Source organism: Mobula birostris, chromosome 6, assembly GCF_030028105.1.
Source record: "Mobula birostris isolate sMobBir1 chromosome 6, sMobBir1.hap1, whole genome shotgun sequence".
Lineage (NCBI taxonomy): Eukaryota > Metazoa > Chordata > Chondrichthyes > Myliobatiformes > Myliobatidae > Mobula > Mobula birostris.
The window spans coordinates 96,212,323-96,231,653 of record NC_092375.1 but is presented as its reverse complement, the minus strand read 5'-3'; the positions used below and the strand labels follow the sequence as shown (position 1 = coordinate 96,231,653).

At 44.3% G+C, this 19,331-nt stretch overlaps 1 protein-coding gene across 1 annotated transcript in view; it reads left to right on the top strand.

The window, feature by feature from the left end:
- phldb2b (pleckstrin homology-like domain, family B, member 2b) overlaps positions 1 to 19,331 on the top strand; it is a 324,137-nt gene that overhangs the window by 97,583 nt on the left and 207,223 nt on the right. Inside the window, exons 12-13 of the mRNA XM_072259726.1 lie at positions 8,890 to 9,045; positions 12,698 to 12,808. Of these exons, the coding sequence (XP_072115827.1) occupies positions 8,890 to 9,045; positions 12,698 to 12,808 (267 nt within the window). The remainder of the gene's footprint in view (positions 1 to 8,889; positions 9,046 to 12,697; positions 12,809 to 19,331) is intronic.

The window sequence follows — 19,331 nt, the reverse complement described above, 5'->3', positions numbered from 1 at the left end:
AATAGTAATATGTAAATTATGCCAGTAAATTATGAAATAAGTCCAGGACCAGCCTATTGGCTCAAAGTGTCTGACCCTCCAAGGGAGGAGTTGTAGAGTTTGATGGCCACAGGCAGGAATGACTTCCTATGACGCTCAGTGCTGCATCTCAGTGGAATGAGTCTCTGGCTGAATGTACTCCTGTGCCCAACCAGTACATTATGTAGTGGATGGGAGACATTGACCATTGTGCAACTTAGACAGCATCCTCTTTTCAGACACCACCGTCAGAGAGTCCAGTTCCATCCCCTCAACATCACTCGCCTTACGAATGAGTTTGTTGATTCTGTTGGTGTCTGCCACCCTCAGCCTGCTGCCCCAGCACACAACAGCAAACATGATAGCACTGGCCACCACAGACTCGTAGAACATCCTCAGCATCGTCCGGTAGGTGTTAAAGGACCTCAGTCTTTAAACGTGTCTGTGTACAGAGACTGCCAAGTGCCTTGAATGAGCTCCTAGGGGTAGTGATGGAAGCAGATAGATTAGTGGCATTTTAGGGGCTGTTGGGTATTCACATGGATGTGCAGGGAATGGACGGATGCGATCATGTACAGGCAGAAAAGATTTAGTTCAATTTGGCCCAGACATCGTGTGCTGAAGGTTCTGCTCTTGTGCTGTACTGGTCCGGCAAGATGGTGTCGTGCTCAGATGTAGCAGCCACTCCAGGTCCAAACAAAGGTGTATTTGTTCATCTTGTTTTACTATCGCAAGTCACTGCTGGATAGAAAGAACAAGAACTGCAGAGCTGTCCCATCAGTAAATTGCTCAAAACCAGTGGAGCAGGACTTGTTGTGTACCATTGTTGTGTTGTCACCTGGACTTGTGTACCGATGGACTGTGTGCAGTGTGGATGATCGTCTTGGATGTTTTTATTGTGATTGCAAGACCCAATTCTTGGGCTGGGCGTTGGCCCCTTCTGCAGTGTTGCCCTTCAGTGCTTGCTTGGTGCTGCCCTCTGATGTTCACTCAGTGGAAGAACAAGCTGGACCAGGACAACTTACAGTCATGCCACTCGGGGAGTGGGCTATATTATTTTTATTCTTGGTGACCGTACGTTTTTCTGAAATTGAAACCATGTGCGCTGCTTGAGTTATGTGTTTTGCACTTTGGCTCCAGAGGAACACCGTTTCTCTTGGCTTTATTCATGTATGGTCGATTGATGATTGAAGTTGAACTTGAATTACTGTGTTAATTCTAGTGGGTGGGATGTGTGGAGGCATATTGATCCCAAAGGAAATTATAGTTTCACAGTAGCACTACAAGTGCACAGATATACAAATACTAGAAGAGAAGTACGAAAGAATAAAAATAAGTTACCTTAGGAATCAAATGTAAAGATTTACAAGTCAAAGATTACAAGTTCACTTCCCTGGCTATAGGTTGACTCATTATAGAGCCTAATGGCTGAGGGTAAGAATGACCTTGTATGGCGCTCTTTGCAGCAGCGCAGTTGTCTTAGTCTATTACTGAAAGCACTGCTCTGTTCACCCAGGTGGCATGCAGAGGGTGAGAAACATTGTCCAGAATTGCCAGGATTTTCTGTGGGGTCCTTTGTTCTACCACAGCCTCCATAACCTTTGACACCTTCACTAATCAAAACCTATGAACCTGTGCTGTAAATATACCCAATAAGTTGGCCTGTACAGCCATCTATGGCAATGGATTCCACAGATTCACGGTCCTCTGGCTAAAGAAGTTCCTTCTCATCTCCGTTCTGAAGGAGCTTCCTTCTACTCTGAGGCTGCACCCTCTGGTTCTAGACTCTGCCACAATAGGAAACATCCTTTCCATGTCCACTCTATCTGGGCCTTTCAGTGCTTGATAGATTTCAATGAGATCCCTCTTCCTCCTTCATACGTTAAGCCTTTCATTCCTAGGATCATTCTCATGAACCTCCAGTGGACTCTCTCCAATACTAGCACATCCTTTCTTAGATAAGGGGTCCAAAACAGCTCACAGTACTCCAAGTACATTTTGACCAGTGCTTTGTAAAGCCTTAATGTTACATCCTTCCTTTTATATTCTAGTCCTCTCGAAATGAGTGCCTACATTGCATTTGTCTTCCATACTACTGATTCAACCTGAAAATTAACCATTAGGGAATCCTGCACAAGAACTCCCAATTCCCTTTGCACTTCTGATTTCTGAATTTTCTCCCCATTTAGAAAATAGCCTCTGCCTTTATTCCACGATTGTATACTTCCCTGCACCATATCCCATCTGCCCATTTTCCTAATCTGTCTAAGTTCTCCTCCAGATTCTCTTTCTCAGCACTACCTGCCCCTCCACCAATCTTCATATCATCCACAAATCTGGCCATAAAGCTATCAATTCTGTCACTTAAATTATTGACATATAGCATGAAAAGAATTGGTCCTGACACCAACCATTGCTCAACACTATTGGTCACCAGCAGCCAACCAAGAAAGCCCCTCTTTACTCCCACTCTTTGCCTCCTGCCAGACAGGCAGTCTTCTACTCACGTTAGTGTCTTTCATATAATACCATGGCCTCTTATTCAGCTGCCTCATGTCTGGTTCCTTATCAAAGACCTTCTGAAAATCCAAGTACACAACATCCACTGACTCTCCTTTGTCTATCCTGCCTGTTATTTCCTCAAAGGATTTCAAAAGATTTGTCAGGCATCACTTCCCTTAAGGAAAACATGCTGACTTCAACCTATTTTATCATGTGCTTCCAAGTACTCTGAAATCTCGTCCTAAATAATGCACTCCAACACCTGCCCAATCACTGGCCTATAATTTCATGTCTTTTGCTTCCCTCCCTTCTTAATGAATGGAGTAACATTTGCAATTTCCCAGTCCTCAGAAACCATTCCAGATTTTAGGGATTCTTAAAAGGTCATTATCAATGCCACCACAATTTCTACAGCCACCTCTTTCAGAACCCTGAGGTGTAATCCATCTGGTCCAGGTGACTTATTTACCTTCAAATCCTCAGCTTCCCAAGAAAGTTCTCCTTAGTAATAGCAACTACGCTCACTTCTGCCCCCTGACACTTGGGAATTTCTGGCACACTGCTATTGTCTTCCGCAGTGGCGAATGATGCAAAATACTTATTCAGTTCATCCGGCATTTCTTTGGCAGCCATTGCTTCCCCTCTAGCGTCATTTTCCAGCTGTCTGATATCCACTTTCTCCTCTCTTTCACTCTTTACATATCTGAAAATATTTTGATATCTTCTTTTATATTATTGGCTAGCTCACTTTCATATTTCATCTTTTCTCCCATTATTGGTTTTTTAGTTATCTTTTGTTGGTTTTTAAAAACTTCCCAATCCCCTAGTGTCCCACTAAATTTTACTATATTGTATGCCCTCTCTTTTGTTTTTATGCTGTCTTTGACTTCCCTTGTCAGCCACAGTTGATTCATCCTCCTTTTAGAATACTTTTTTTTGTATGTATCTATCTAGCACCTTCTGATTTCCCCCCAGAATCACCAACCATCACTGCATGTCAATCTCCCAGTCAGCTGTGGCCAGCTTCTCTCTCGTGCCTCTGTAGTTTCCTTTACTCCCAGAATCACCAACCATCACTGCATGTCAATCTCCCAGTCAGCTGTGGCCAGCTCCTCTCTCGTGCCTCTGTAGTTTCTTTTACTCCCAGAATCACCAACCATCACTGCATGTCAATCTCCCAGTCAGCTGTGGCCAGTTCCTCTCTCGTGCCTCTGTAGTTTCTTTTACTCCCAGAATCACCAACCATCACTGCATGTCAATCTCCCAGTCAGCTGTGGCCAGCTCCTCTCTCGTGCCTCTGTAGTTTCTTTTACTCCCAGAATCACCAACCATCACTGCATGTCAATCTTCTAGTCAGCTGTGGCCAGCTCCTCTCTCGTGCCTCTGTAGTTTCCTTTACTTCACTGTAACGACACGTTTGATTTTAGCTTTTCCCTCTCAAATTGCAGGATTAATTCTATCATATTATGCTCATTCTTCCCAAGGGTTCCTTTTCCTTAATCTCCCTAATCAAATCTGGTTCATTACACAGCATCCAATCCTGAATTATATTTTCCCCAGCCCAACCACAAGCTGCTTTAAAAAGCCATCTCGTAGGCATTCTACAAATTCCCTCTCTTGGGATCCAGCACCAACCTGATTTTCCCAGTCTGCCTGCATATTGAAATTCCCCCATGACTATGGTAACATTGCCCCTTTTTACATGCCTCTTCTGTCCACCGTTGCAGTTTATTCCCCACATCCTGGCCACTCTTCAGAGGCCTGTATCTAACTTCCATCAGGGCCTTTTTACTCTTGCAGTTTTTTAACTCTATCCACAAGAATTCTGCATCTTCCGATCCAATGTCACCTCTTTCTAAGGAGTTTATTTCATTTTTACCAACAAAGCCCCCCACCCACTCCCTCTGTCCTTTCTATACAATGAGTATTCTTAGATCTTAAGCTCCCAACAATGATCTTCTTTCAGTCACGACTCAGTGATGCCCACAACATCATACATGCCAATCTCTAAATGCACTACAAGATCATCTGTCTTATTCCATATACTGCATGTATTCAAATATAACACCTTCAGACCTGTATTCAAAGGTCAAATTTAATGTCAAAGAAATGAATACAATATACATCCTGAGATACTTTTTCTTTGCAAACATCCACGAAAACAGAGAAGTGCCCCAAAGAATGAACGACAGTTAAACATCAGAACCCCAAAGTACCCCCCCAGCTCCCCCCCTCGCGTGTAAGCGGCAGCGAGCAACGATCCCCCTCCCCCCACCAGCAAAAATAAATGCATGTCGGTACCATCACTGGACCCAAGCATATGCTAAGCAATAGCAAAGACACAGACCAAAGTTACCCTAAAGGCTTCGCACTTCATCTGACATTCGACAAACCACAGGTTCTCTCTCTCCCAGGCAAGGGAGCAGGAGGTGTCCCCCATTTTCACAGCAAGTGGGAGACATAATAACAACCCGTTGGTTTACGATGTTAAAAGTCCGTTTTGTTGCTTTTTTCGAGCTCTGTGTCTGAAGATCGCAAAGACCTCGGGTCTTCGGGCCCATAACGAAAGATTTTCCGGCCTCCCCGACGACACACGAGTTTCCTGCCGTGACACCGACCCTCAATCCGCCCGTCTCCAGAGCCCTGAGATCTTAGGCTTCAGAACACGATCGAGATTCTCAGGCCAAACACTTGGCACGTCGAATAGCGGCCAGTCGTGGAACCCCGAGAACGGGTCCCATTCCCTCAATGAACTGAAGCCTGTGTGTAACTCCAGGTCAGGGTCTTAAAAAGAACCCTGAAAAAGGGAAAAAAATAAAGATATTAAAGATAGAAATAGAGCTGTTTCCAAAGGTGCAAACAAAGGAGTCGCCATTAGGCGCCATTATCCCTCCTGAGCTCCACCCCCTTATGTATAATGGGTAGTGTGAGCCTCGGTGGGAGGAAGAGTGTGTAATGGGTAGTGTGAGCCTCGGTAGGAAGAAGAGTGTGTAATGGGAGGTGTGACCCTCGATAGGAAGAGTGTGTAATGGGAGATGTGAGCCCCGGTGGGAGGAAGAGTGTGTAATGGGAGGTGTGAGCCTCGGAGGGAGGAAGAGTGCGTAATCGGGGGTGTGACCCTTGGTAGGAAGAGTGTGTAATGGGAGGTGTGACCCTTGGTAGGAAGAGTGTGTAATGGGAGGTGTGAGCCTCGGTAGGAGGAAGAGTGCGTAATGGTGGGTGTGAGCCTCGGAGGGAGGAAGAATGTGTAATGGGGGGGTGTGACCCTTGGTAGGAAGAGTGTGTAATGGGAGGTGTGAGCCTCGGTAGGAGGAAGAGTGCGTAATGGGGGGGTGAGCCTCGGAGGGAGGAAGAGTGTGTAATGGGGGGTGTGAGCCTCGGAGGGAGGAAGAGTGTGTAATGGGAGGTGTGAGCCTCGGTAGGAAGAGTGTGTAATGGGAGGTGTGACCCTCAGTAGGAAGGGTGTTTAATGGGTGTGAGCCTCGGAGGGAGGAAGAGTGTGTAATGGGAGATGTGAGCCTCGGTGGGAGGAAGAGTGTGTAATGGGGGGTGTGAGCCTCGGTGGGAGGAAGAGTGTGTAATGGGAGGTGTGAACCTCAGTAGGAAGAGTGCATAATGGGAGGTGTGAGCCTTGGTAGGAAGAGTGCGTAATGGGAGGTGTGACCCTTGGTAGGAAGAGTGTGTGATGGGAAGTGTGATCCTCGGTCGGAAGAGTGTGTAATGGAGGGTGTGAGCCTCAATGAGAGGAAGAGTGTGTAATGGGAGGTGTGAGCCTCGGAAGGAGGAAGAGCGTGTAATGGGAGGTGTGAGCCTCGGTAGGAAGAGTGTGTAATGGGAGTCTCAGTACTGCTCGGGTGCTGGCCTACTGGGACTGCTGAGATCACGTTGCCAAGAGGTGCGAGCCAGCTTTGGAAAAATTCATTGCTGTATTTCTCTTCTCTCCTCTCCCTCCCTCTCACCTCCCATGTGCCCTCAGGTTGCTTCCTCCACCCTGTAACCTGGATGAACTTAAATACTGCCCCTAACTACAACCCCAAAAGAAATGGATTTAAAGCACAGAATAGCTGAACATTATTATTAAGCAAGAATATCATATCATCTTAATGTGTACTTAAGAATGTATAAATAATTGTAGTTTTATACATATAAAAAAATGGAAAAGGTTATATGTGTGAAAAAAGTACATGATATTTGTGAATTCCTTATCCAAATAAAAAAAAAGAATATCATAAGTAGTTATCTTCCATTCATTTTCGACGGCACTCCATTTGGCATTGGACCCTTGTTTCAGTCTCCTTGTGAATCTGAGATGAAATTAATGAGGTAAATCATTTGACCCTGAGCAATGTTTCCAAGTATAACATGTCAGGTCTCTCACAGCTGCCCCTACTGCCACTCTCACTGGAATTCTAAAAACATTCCCTAGCCGGACGTTGCAGTTCAGAGTTCCACATCCGTGGGAACAGCTGAAAAAATAAATGTGGAGGTTGAAAATAAACACGAGCTTTCATGTAGCTGGCTTGGAGTGAAAATCTACAAAAGATTGGGCTGAAACCCACCTTCATCATATGAGAATTTCCTTCAGATCCAAATCCTCCAGCATTGAAATCTGCAAAATTGCAGGCTCTATCCTTCCCAGTATTTGGCGGCACATTTCCAGCAAATCGTGTGTTTGCCAGGTATCTAAAATTCCTTGGTCCTGTCAGTCACTTGGGAGATGTCAACGTTAGGTTTGCCGCTTCGCCGCTTCAGAGACAGTAAGGGATTCCGTGTTCACAGACTGAGTACCACAGCCTCGCTGGAAACAAGCCTGGTGTTTGTCCCTCCACCAGTCCTCATGGGTGCAATCACAATGAAGGCACAGCAGCTCCTCTGCTTTCTAAGAAGCTCCAAGAGATTTGGCATGTCACTAACACTCTAACAAACTTCTGTAGATGCACTACTGAAAGTATTCTGACTGGTTTCATCATGGCCTGGTTTGACAATTCCAATGCACAGAAACACAAGGGGCTGCAGAAGTTGGTCTGTCATGGGCATAAGCTTCCCCACTGTAGCCCCCCGGCCAGCCTCAGGGTCGCTCAGCTCGCTGTCGTCTAGGGAAACAGCCCTCGGCCCCGCCAAACTGGGTAATTAGTTTGTGTGGATGCTGTGTGAGGTACCCCACCCCACCAAATAACAGACAATACACCAGATACAATTAAATGATTTACAGTTTATATATATTACTGGAACTATATAATTAAAAGAGAATAAAATATAAGAGGAAAATAAAAGGCGCCACACTTATCAAAGTTCAATCTCTTCATGCACATACAATTGGAGCTCAGGACCCTTCTTCTTCACCCTGCGACCCCTCGGACCACCTCGACCAGCCACCTGGGACCGACAACGGTGGTCGTGCAGACGCTCCACACGAGTCCGTCTCTGTCTCCTCTCCTTGCCGAGCGCCCTCCTCGGGGTCCGACCCTGTTAGCAGACTCACAGCACCTGGTCCATCCTCTGTCTCTCTCTCCCGCCTCCTTGCCAAAAACCCCCATTCCCACTCATATGAGACAGCATTATCACCCGAAAAAAACGATACATGACCACCCATTGGCTGATAGCACCCTGCTGTTTGTATTAACCCAAGCAAATGTCCAGCTAGAGACTTTCTCAGGGTTTCACGTAACAAAGAAGCATTCTCAAGTATAACATAACAAAGAAGCCATTGTAAATTTAACATACAAAAAAACCCGTGTACACCAGCATTACAGGAAGCCCTGCCATCTACCAGCAAGGATCCCCACTGGGTCATGCTCCCTTCTTGCTGCTACCGTCACGCAGGAGCCTTTGCAGTTTGAACTGCTCCACACCTCCAGGTTCAAGGGTTGCTGCTATCCAACAAACATCAGCGTCATGAACCAATCTGTATGACCCTCCCCTACTTCAGCAATGGAACACTGCAGACCACCTCTTGAACAGCTATGAGCTTGTTTCAAACCCTTCCTACTTGTTAAGTTAATGTCTTGTTCTTGCATCATCTTTTATTCTTTCATCTTTCACTGCCTAATATAATTTTATCAAATAGTATTATGTTCTACAGATTATATTCTGTGTTTTGTCTAAACCTATATGCCTGTGGCGCAGCTGGAAGCAAGCTTTTCATTGCACTGTGACCTCTCTGTGCTTGATTTTGTTCTGAGTTGTGAGACGGCCTGCGTGTACTGTATGTGGTTGGGAGTCAGCTCCTCCTGCACTCCCGTGTGATGCATGAAGGCTGGCATGGAGGTGAATCAGCTCCTCCTGCACTCCCGCGTGATGTGTGAACGCTGGCTTGGCAGGGGAAACGATGGAGTGGTGCTGACGCCTGACGAGCTTGTGTACCCACAGGACGGCGAACAGATGGATGCTGATGTGAAACGATACGATGACCTGGAACTCCAGCAGCTGGAGCAGGAGAGTAGACTTGAGGAGGAGAAGGAAATCCTCTCCAACCAGCTGCTGAGTGAGGTGTCTGAGTACCAGAAGAGCATTGTCACCAGGGAGGTGAGTGCTATGGTGGCCAGGGAGAGTCTTTCCACAGAGATGGAGTGGAAAGGAGGGGCGGGATAGAATAAAATCATGTGAATAATCCCCTTGTTGATCTGAAGTGCAATGCAACTCTTGTAATTGTGCCTGTCCCAAGGTTTATTCATAATTCGTCCACAAAGTTTGTAAAGTAGATAGTGTGGTAAAGAAGGCACATGGCATTCTTGCCTTCGTAGGTTGAGGCATTGAATATAAGAGTCAGGAAGCTGTATTAAACCTTTGCTAGGTCGCACTTGGAGTTTCAGGTGTGGTTCCGGTCATCCCATTTTAGAAAGGAAGTGGAGGCTTTGGAAAAGGAGTAGAGAGGTTTTCTAGGGTGCTGCCTGGATTGAAGGGTATGAGACACAAAGACAGATTGGGCAAACTTTCTCTGGAGTGCTGGAGGCTGAGGGCAAACCTGAAAGAAGTTTATAAAATTATGAAGCCTACATAGGGTAGATATTCAGAATCTTTTCCCAAAGTAGAAATGTAAAATGCTAGAGAGAATGTATTTAAGGTGAGAAGTGGGTAAGTTTAAAGGAGATGTACAGGGAAAGTTTTTTTTAATGCAGAGAATGGTGGGTGCCTCAGAAGGGCTGCCAGGATGGTGGTGTAATAGCACTCAGAGCAAATATGAAAGTAGTGTGCAAGATCAGAGAAACAAGTGAAACGCAGGGAATGAAGGGATATCGATCATCGGTAGGCAGAAGAGATCTTGTTCAGGCATCGTGAGCCAATGAGCCTGTTTCTATGCTGGACTGTTCTAAGAACATAGAATAGTACAGAACGGTACAGGCCACAATGTTGTGCCAACCCTTAAACCCCACCTCCCACATAACCTCCCACCTTAAATTCCTTCATATACCTGTCTAGTAGTCTCTTAAATTTCACGAGTGTATCTGCCTCCACCACTCACTCAGGCAGTGCATTCCACACACCAACCACTCTCTGAGTAAAAAACCTTCCTCTAATATCCCCCTTGAACTTCCCACCCCTTACCTTAAAGCCATGTCCTCTTGTATCGAGCAGTGGTGCCCTGGGGAAGAGGCGCTGGCTGTCCACTCTATCTATTCCTCTTAATATCTTGTATACCTCTATCATGTCTCCTCTCATCCTCCTTCTCTCCAAAGAGTAAAGCCCTAGCTCCCTTAATCTCTGATCATAATGCATACTCTCTAAACCAGGCAGCATCCTGGTAAATCTCCTCTGTACCCTTTCCAATGCTTCCACATCCTTCCTATAGTGAGGTGACCAGAACTGGACACAGTACTCCAAGTGTGGCCTAACCAGAGTTTTATAGAGCTGCATCATTACATCGCGACTCTTAAACTCTATCCCTCGACTTATGAAAGCTAACACCCCATAAGCTTTCTTAACTACCCTATCCACCTGTGAGGCAACTTTCAGGGATCTGTGGACATGTACCCCGAGATCCCTCTGCTCCTCCACACTACCAAGTATCCTGCCATTTACTTTGTACTCTGCTTTGGAGTTTGTCCTTTCAAAGTGTACCACCTCACACTTCTGCGGGTTGAACTCCATCTGCCACTTCTCAGCCCACTTCTGCATCCTATCAATGTCTCTCTGCAATCTTTGACAATCCTCTACACTATCTACAACATCACCAACCTTTGTGTCGTCTGCAAACTTGCCAACCCACCCTTCTACCCCTACAGCCAGGTCATTAATAAAAATCACGAAAAGTACAGGTCCCAGAACAGATCCTTGTGGGACACCACCAGTCACAATCCTCCAATCTGAATGTACTCCCTCCATCACGACCCTCTGCCTTCTGCAGGCAAGCCAATTCTGAATCCACCTGGCCAAACTTGAAGTTTGTCCAACTACTCCTTGTAGCACACACCTCTAATCCAGGCAGCATCCTGGTAAACCACATCCTTCCTGAGATGGGATGACTAGAACTGAATGCAGTTGTAAAGTTGTAAAGCAGCCTTCTCATTATGAATTGAAGGCAGTGTGCCGGAGTGGGAGATCATAACTGTGTTGTGACTTGGGGGCAGGCTAAAATGGAGGAGTGTGTGAAATGAGCACAGGAAGTTCACTGCTGGAAGACCCCACACCAACTTCTCCTCTCCAAAGTGGTGCCAAGCCAAGCTTAGTCTGGCCTGCCTACTTTTGTCCAAGTCTGTTCTACATGTCTGATACAGGTGATTTCACTGTGGGTAAAGGTGGGTGGGTTCCATCATAAATATTGATTGAAAGTGCAAACTAAAAGCAGTCAACAGAAAGTGTGCACAGATCCAAGATCGTTAGTATGTTTTTGCTTGGCTTGTGAGTCATGTGACAACCTTTCACCAGGGCCAGTATAAATACACATTTTCCCCCAAGTTTGTGCCCTACATTTCAGTGAGTCCTGTTTGAAGTGCTTTTGGTTTGGATTTTCCTGAGCTAAGGCACAGTGGCCATTCTGACAAAATTCCTGTCTCTGTGTCACATGGCTGCCACTTCTGTGATGGTACAGAGCTAACCTACCCTTGAAGGTGATGAGTTTGAATCCTCTCTCCGAGGAGCTAGCTCTGAGCTAAAACCTCAGCCAATTCTTCAACAAAAACATAACTGTCACTCTGTCCCAACGATGATCAAACAGTGCAGTGCTTTACCAGCTGTACGACTGGGGTTTGGGGTTCGATTCCCGAAGCTGCCTGTGAGGGGTTTGTGTGTTCTCCCTGTGACTGTGTGGGTTTTTCCCTGCATTCCAAAGACATACAGGTTAAGACAGTGAATTGTTAGCACTGGAAGCATGTCAACACTTTGGGCTGACCAGCACTGTTGTTGCTGGTTCGATGCAAATGACACACTTATTGTCTGTTTCGATGTAATATGACAAATCAAGCTAACCTTTCAACTTTATCCAGTATGAACTTCAGGTCAGACAGTGATAGGTCATCACTGGATGTACTTTACCATAAGGGAAAATAATCAGGTATTTTTTCAGTTTAACGTTTTTCTCCCTTACTTGTTAATTGTAAACTGAGTTAGTAATAATTGAGTTTTACAATTTCAGATAAACTCTGTCCCTTTACTCTCTCCTCCTGATATGCTCAGTTCCTCCTGCACCCACCTCAGACCCAATGGCCAGTTTGCTTTTAAGAATGTGTCTACCTGCACTTTCTATGTAACTGCAACATAATTTGCTGCATTCTGTTTCTATTTTTGCTACCTCCAGGTTCTGATGTTTGGAATAATCTCTCTGGATGGAATGCCAGCAAAAGCTTTGCGCTGTATCTCGGTTCATGCTCCACCCATTCCATCTGGCCACCATCCAACGCATTCCTCACATTGAACCTTCTCCTTCACTTGGTTGCATGCACCACATTGCTCTCTCTCAGATCCCAACAACTGCAGCTATTTGTCACCTCCCAGCCTCTGTCGCTATTCTCAATCTCCCCTCCTGCATCTGCCTATCACCCCCTCAACTGGATTCACCCACTGCCCGCCACTTCTTGCTGCACCCGTCCCCTTCACTTTACTGACTACCTCCCCTCCATCTTTCAGACGAGACGAAGAGTTAGCCCGTAGTGTTGACTGCCCAGGTGCTGCCTGAGCAAATGAGTTCCTCCGGTAGATTCGAGTATGAATTGTACAGTTTGATGGTTGTCATGTTTTCCAGAAAAGGATTGTGTCGTTAAGGAGTCAGGCCCATCAGATTGTGCAGCAAGCTCAGCTGGAGCACCAGCACTTCACAAAGGAGAAGAACAACCTGCTGGTAATGCTGCAGAGAGTAAGTGTAGAAAGGATTGGTGTTAATGAATGTGGTGTGATGGCTCGAGCTCTGTTTTAACCATCTGGGTGACCAAGGACGAGTACTGGCATCAAAGGTTCCTCAGTAACTGCAGAGTGTGATGGAAAATCCATGGGAATGTAGAGGGAACTCTGAGTCATTTGGCAGGATTACACAGAACATACAACAAATAATCAGGTTCAGTCCAACTTGTCCAAACCACTACTTTTGATTCAGTCGCACTTGTCCTTTCTTTTCTCATCTAAATCCATCAATAGAACCCTTCATTCCTTTCTCCCCGAACCACTTGTCCAGCCATTCATTACATATATCTATGCATTTTTTCCCAATCACTCCCTGTAGTAGGGGATTTTAAGTTCTTTCTTTTGAAGTCCCTATCAGGGTTTTTGGTGTTGAGGGGAACACTCTCTCCATTCACCTTATCAAAACCCATTCATCGTTTAAAATGCCTCTATTAAATCACCCTTTCCTGTGCACCTGAATCTGATATAGTCTTTGTCACTCGTATCTGAACAGTTGCCTGTGACAATGTAGATTGTGAGGTCAAGAAATCATTTTTAATGTTGATTCAAGACTCTATTAGGCTCAAGAACGGAAGCCGCCCTTCCATTTTCAAGCTTTTATGTCTTCTGCCCAGTGGAAGACGGGGAGAAGAGAGAATTCCAGTGGAAGAAGAGGTCCTTCACAGTTTCATTGAGGCTGAGATTCAGTGGGATAAAATGGCCCCTTTCAGAATCCTGAGGAAGTAAGAGAACCGGAAGCGGGAAAGCTGAAGAGGGACAATGTGGTGGTCAAGGAGGAGCACTGAAGGAGCAGAACCGGAGCATCTGCAGATTTCCGCGTGTTTGAGGACCTAAAGGAAATAGGGTTGGCAGCTGGGGGAGCTTTTTGGACTCTTCCCAAACAAGGGTGAAGAGTTGAACACTCACTTTTGTTCTCAAAAGAAAGAGAGATGAGGATTACAGTGATCACAGCGTGATCGAGGAACAGTCGCAGCAGGAGGAGGAGGAGGAGCAGGAGGCTCGGGAGAGCAAGTGCTGAGTGCTGGGAAGCAGCTGAGGTGGGTGTGCTTTAAAAAGGAGCCTTGAGGGCAACTGAAGGGTTAAACGGAGTGTTGATTAGAGGGAGTGAGTACTTGAGATAATTGGCAGGGACAAATAAAAGGAGGGGTAACTGAGGAGGAGCGGCCAGTGTGTGAGTGGCTCAGGGTAGGAGTGGAGGCTTTGGCTCGAGAGGCTTCAGTGAGCAAAGGCTGAGGACAAGCTTGCTCCCAGTGAGGTAAGGCCGGGTAAATTCCTTTAATTAATTAAATTAACTTAGCAGTAGTTAATGGAAGCAGCAGTTAGGGCAGTCGGGTGCTCCGTGTGCTGTATGTGGGAAGTCAGGGACAGCACAATTGTCCCTGATGACTACACCTGTAAAAGGTGCATCCAGCTGCAGCTCCTGACAAACCGAGTTAGGGAACTGGTGCTGGAGCTGGATGAAGTTCGGATCATTCGTGAGGCAGAGGCAGAAATAGACAGGAGTTTCAGGGAGACAGTCACCCCTAAGAGTCAAGAGACAGCTAACTGGGTGACTATCAGGAGATGGAAGGGGAATAGAAAGAAAGAGCAGAGCACCCCTGTGGCCATTCCCATCAACAATAAGTATACCATTTTGGATACTGTTGGCAGGGACGACCTACCAGGGACAAGTTGTAGTGGTTGTGTCTCTGGCACCAAGACTAGACCCTCAGCTCAGAAGGGAAGGAGGCAAAAGAGGAGAGCAGTAGTGATAGGGGATTTGATAGTTAGGGGGACAGATAAGAGGTTCTGTGTTGCCTCCCTGGTGCCAGGGTCCGCGATATCTCGGATTGATTTCTCAGTATTCTCAAGAGGGAGGGTGAGCAGCCAGATGTCGTGGTCCATGTAGGGTAGGAAGGAGGAGGAGGTCCTGCAAAGAGAGTTTAAGGAGTTAGGTGCAAAGTTGAAGGACAGGACCTCCAGGGTTGCAATCTCAGGACTGCTACCCGTGCCATGTGCTAGTGAAGCTAGAAACAGGAAGATAATGCAGCTAAATACGTGGCTAAGGAGATGGTGCAGGAGGGAGGGCTTCATGTTTCTGGACAACTGGGCTTTGTTCTAGAGAAGGTGGGACCTGTTCTGACAGGACGGTTTGCACCTGAACCGGAGGGGGACTAACATCCTTGTGGGTCGGTTTGCTAGTGCTGCTCAGGGCGGGGGGTTTAAACTAGATTTGCAGGGGGAGGGGAACCAGAGTGTTAGGGCAGATAGCGAGGTGGAGGAGAATAAAGATCATGTGAGAGCTGCATGTATAGACAGTAATCAAAGGTTTGTGCATGATAGAAATGTTCTCAGGTGCATCTATTTCAATGCAAGGAGTATTGTAGGTAAGGCAGATGAGCTTAGGGCATGGATTGGCACGTGGATTACAACAATGTTGCTATTAGTGAGACTTGGTTGCAGGAGGGGCAGGACTGGCACCTTAATGTTCTGGGGTTCCGTTGTTTCAGACATGAGAGGGGAAGGGATGAAAGGGGGAGGAGTGGCATTACTGGTCAGGGAGAATATCACAGCTGTGTGTATACAGGACAGCCCAGAGGGCTCGTCTACAGAGGTCATATGGGTGGAGCTGAGGAACGGGAAAGATGTGATCACACTAATAGGGTTGTATTATAGACCGCCCAATAGTCTGAGAGAGAATTGGAGGAGCAAATCTGTAGAGAGATAGCAGACCGATGTAAGAAACAGAAAGTTGTAATAGGGGATTTTAACTTTCCACATATTGACTGGGTCTCCCACACTGTGAAAGGGCTAGATGGCATGCAGTTTGTCAAATGTGTTCAGGAAAGTTTTCTAAATCAATATATAGAGGTACCAATGAGAGAGGATGCAATACTTGATCTCCTGTTAGGGAAACAGACAGGTCAGGTGACAGAAGTATGTGTAGGCGAACATTTTGGGTCCAGTGACCATAATGTTACTAGTTTCAAGTTAATTATGGATAAGAATAGGTCTGGTCCTCGAGTTGAGGTTCTAAATTGGAGAAGGGCCAATTTTGAGGAAATGAGAAAGGATCTAGGAAGAGTGGATTGGGATAAGTTGTTTTCTGGCAAGGATGTGTTCAGTATGTGGAAGGCATTCAAAGGCGAAATTTTGAGAATGCAGAGTTTGCATGTTCCTGCCAGGATTAAAGGCAAAGTCAACAGGCATAGGGAACATGGGTTTTCAAGGGATATTGGCGATCTGGTTAAGAAAAAGAGAGAGGTGTATAGCAGGTATAGGCAACAAGGAACAAATGAGGTACTTGAAGAGTATAGAAAATGTAAGAAAATACTAAAGAAGAAAATCAGGAAGGCAAAAAGAAGACATGAGGTTGCTTTGGCAGATAATGTGAAGGTAAACCCAAGGGGTTTCTACAAGTATATTAAGAGTAAAAGGATAGTCATCATTATCATCATCAGGTGCCATGCCCAGTTTGAGCTTTGACTGCCATGGCCCACACACTCCTGTTTTGTGTCAAGTGGATCAATTCATTGGTATTCATTTCCAGTTCTCTGGCTGCTGTCTCCATCATCATTTATCTTTGTCTTCCTCTTGCTTTCTTCCCTTCAATCTTTCCCATAATTACCGTGCATTCTAACTCCTCTTTCCTAGTCACATGTCCAATGAAGTTACGTTGCCTTTTCATGATCTCATACATTATTTCTCTTTTTGTGTTTGCTCTGTTCATGACATCCTCGTTAGATATTCATTTCGTCCATGATATTCTTTGCATCCTCCTCAAAAACCACATCTCTGCTGCTACAATTTGTTTCCTCATGTTACTAGATATTGTCCAACATTTTGAGCCATATAACGTAACTGGATAAACATAACATTTCAGTACTCTGAGGCGGGTTGTCATGCCTAGTTTAGTATTGGTCAGTGTACTCTTCATTCTTGTAAAGGTGTCTTTTGCCATCCCTATTCTTCTTTTGATGTCCATGTCGTACCTGCCATCTGATGTCACCCAGCTTCCTAAGTAGCAAAAGTTCTTTACTTGTTTTATGTCTTCCCCATTTATTCTCAGCCTGCAGATAGAATTCTCCTTCTTTTTGGATATCACCATACATTCTGTCTTTTTGCAATTGATAAATTGACCCATTTTTGCACTTTTTACTTTCTTCAACAATTATATCAATTAAGTTTTGTAGTTCTTCCTCCGTACTTAGCAATAAACACAGTGTCATCTGCATATCTGAAATTATTGATGTTTTCACCACCAACTTTGATTCCCAAGATGTCTCTTATTTTTTGTAATATTGTTTCACTGTACACATTAAATAAATCAGGGGAGAAAACATACCCTTGTCTCTTGATTTTCGTAAACTGACTTACTTCTCCATCTATTCTTACAGCGGCAGTTTGTTCCCAGTACAGATTTCTGATTAGGCGGAGGTCTTTCGAATCTAGATCTAGAGTTTTCTGTAATATTTCAAGTAACTTATTGTGCTTCACTTTGTCAAATGCTTTTTGTAGTCGATAAAACAAACAAAAAAATCTTTTTGCACTTGAATAGCTCGTTCTGATAGTATCCTTAACATCATTATTGTGTTTCTTGTACCTTTGTCTTTCACAAAACCACATTGTTCTTTACCTATTTCAGCCTGTATCTTACTTTTAACTCTTATCATCAAAATTCTTAGAAGTATTTTGGTGATAGGACTCATTAAACTTATGGTCCTATGTAATTCACATTCTATTGCTCCAGGTTTCTTAGGAAGAGTGATAAATACTGATTTTTTCATCTCTTCTGGTATTATTCCAGTCTCATAAATGTCATTGATTAAATCTGTAAGTTTTTTAATTCCATAATCTTCAAGGGCAATAATTTGTTCCATTACTAATTCATTAGGACCTGCTGCCTTTCCTTTCTTCATCTTATTTATTGCATTACAAACTTCAGATTTTAAAATACTTGGACCTTCAATGTTTTCCTTAATTTCTGTTTTTTTGCCTCGATCACCTTCAGACAATTCCTGAATATACTCAGTCCATCTGTTCATAATCTCATCTTTTTCCATGATAATGGTACCGTCCTTTGCTTTCAAACATCCACCTGAAGAACAGAGGAGCTTTTTACCAGTGATATTCTTGATTTATTGATGTAACATTTTTGGATCAGTAATAGGGATTCTTTCTATTTGCTCACATTCCTGGTTTAACCATTCTTCTTTGGCTTTTTGACATAAGCATTTAACTTTTTTATCTAAGGACTTATATTCTACAGGATTTGTTTTCTTCCGTCTCCTTTCTTCCATTAGATTTTTGATTTCATCTGTCATCCATTTATTCTTTGTGCTTGTTTCTTTTTTAGGAATCACTGACTTTGCTGATTCTACCAAGGCATCCTTCAGTGAGTTAAACTTCATTTCTACATGATTGCTATCATCTTCAACAGATTCTATTTCTGGACTTTGAAATCTATTCCTTACTTCAATTGTAAATTTTTGTCTTAAGTTTTCTTTAATTAATTGCAAGTAGTCAAGGGATTGTTCAGGTATTTGCTTCTTTAGTTTTTAAGTTTTACTTTTACATGACATACTACTGGGTTATGGTCACTATTACAGTCTGCACCTGGACATATTTTGCATTGAGTCGCTGAGTTTCTAAATCTTTGGTTTATAGTAATAAAGTCAATTTGATTTCTGGTGTTATCACCTGGACTTTTCCAGGTCCACAAGCCTCTTGGATGGATTTTAAAGTAGGTATTCATAATGACCTGATTATTCATCTTGCACCATTCTACCCATTTCTCACCTCTTTCATTTCTCTCCCCTAGTCCAAATTTTCCTATGGTATTTCCATCAGCACCTTGTCCTACTTTAGCATTTAGATCTCCCATGACAATAACAATATCTTAAGATTTGCATCCATTCTTTGCTTGTTCAAGCTCGTCATAGAATTTATCTATATCTTCATTTGTTCCATCTGTTGTTGGTGCATATACCTGTATAATTGATAAATCAAATGGTTGTCCTCTGAATCTAACAAGGAGCACTCTTTCTGATATTGCCCAATGTCCTAAAACACTTTTTGCCATGTTTTCATCCATAAGAATTCCTACTCCATTAGTATGGGATGTTCCACAAGAATAAATCAGTGTTTTATTTCTATTCTGACATGTTCCAGCACCTATCCAACGAACTTCGCTAATTCCCATGATGTTAATCTTTAGTCTTTCCATTTCATTTATTGCATTGTCCAATCTTCCTGCTTGATATAGGGTTCTTAAATTCCAAATGGCAATAATTTTCTTTTGTGTTACTTTAATTTTATGAGCAGTAGCTTTACGACGGTCGGGGATCCCCTACTGACCAGAATCAACCCTACCGAGTGAAGCATCTTCAGAATTGTCTTGAAGATCCTCTTGACTCTGTTGTTGTGTGATACATTTTGTGAGTTTGACCATGGTTTTCTTAGTAAATAGCAACAGTGGTTTGCTATTGCCTACCGTTGGG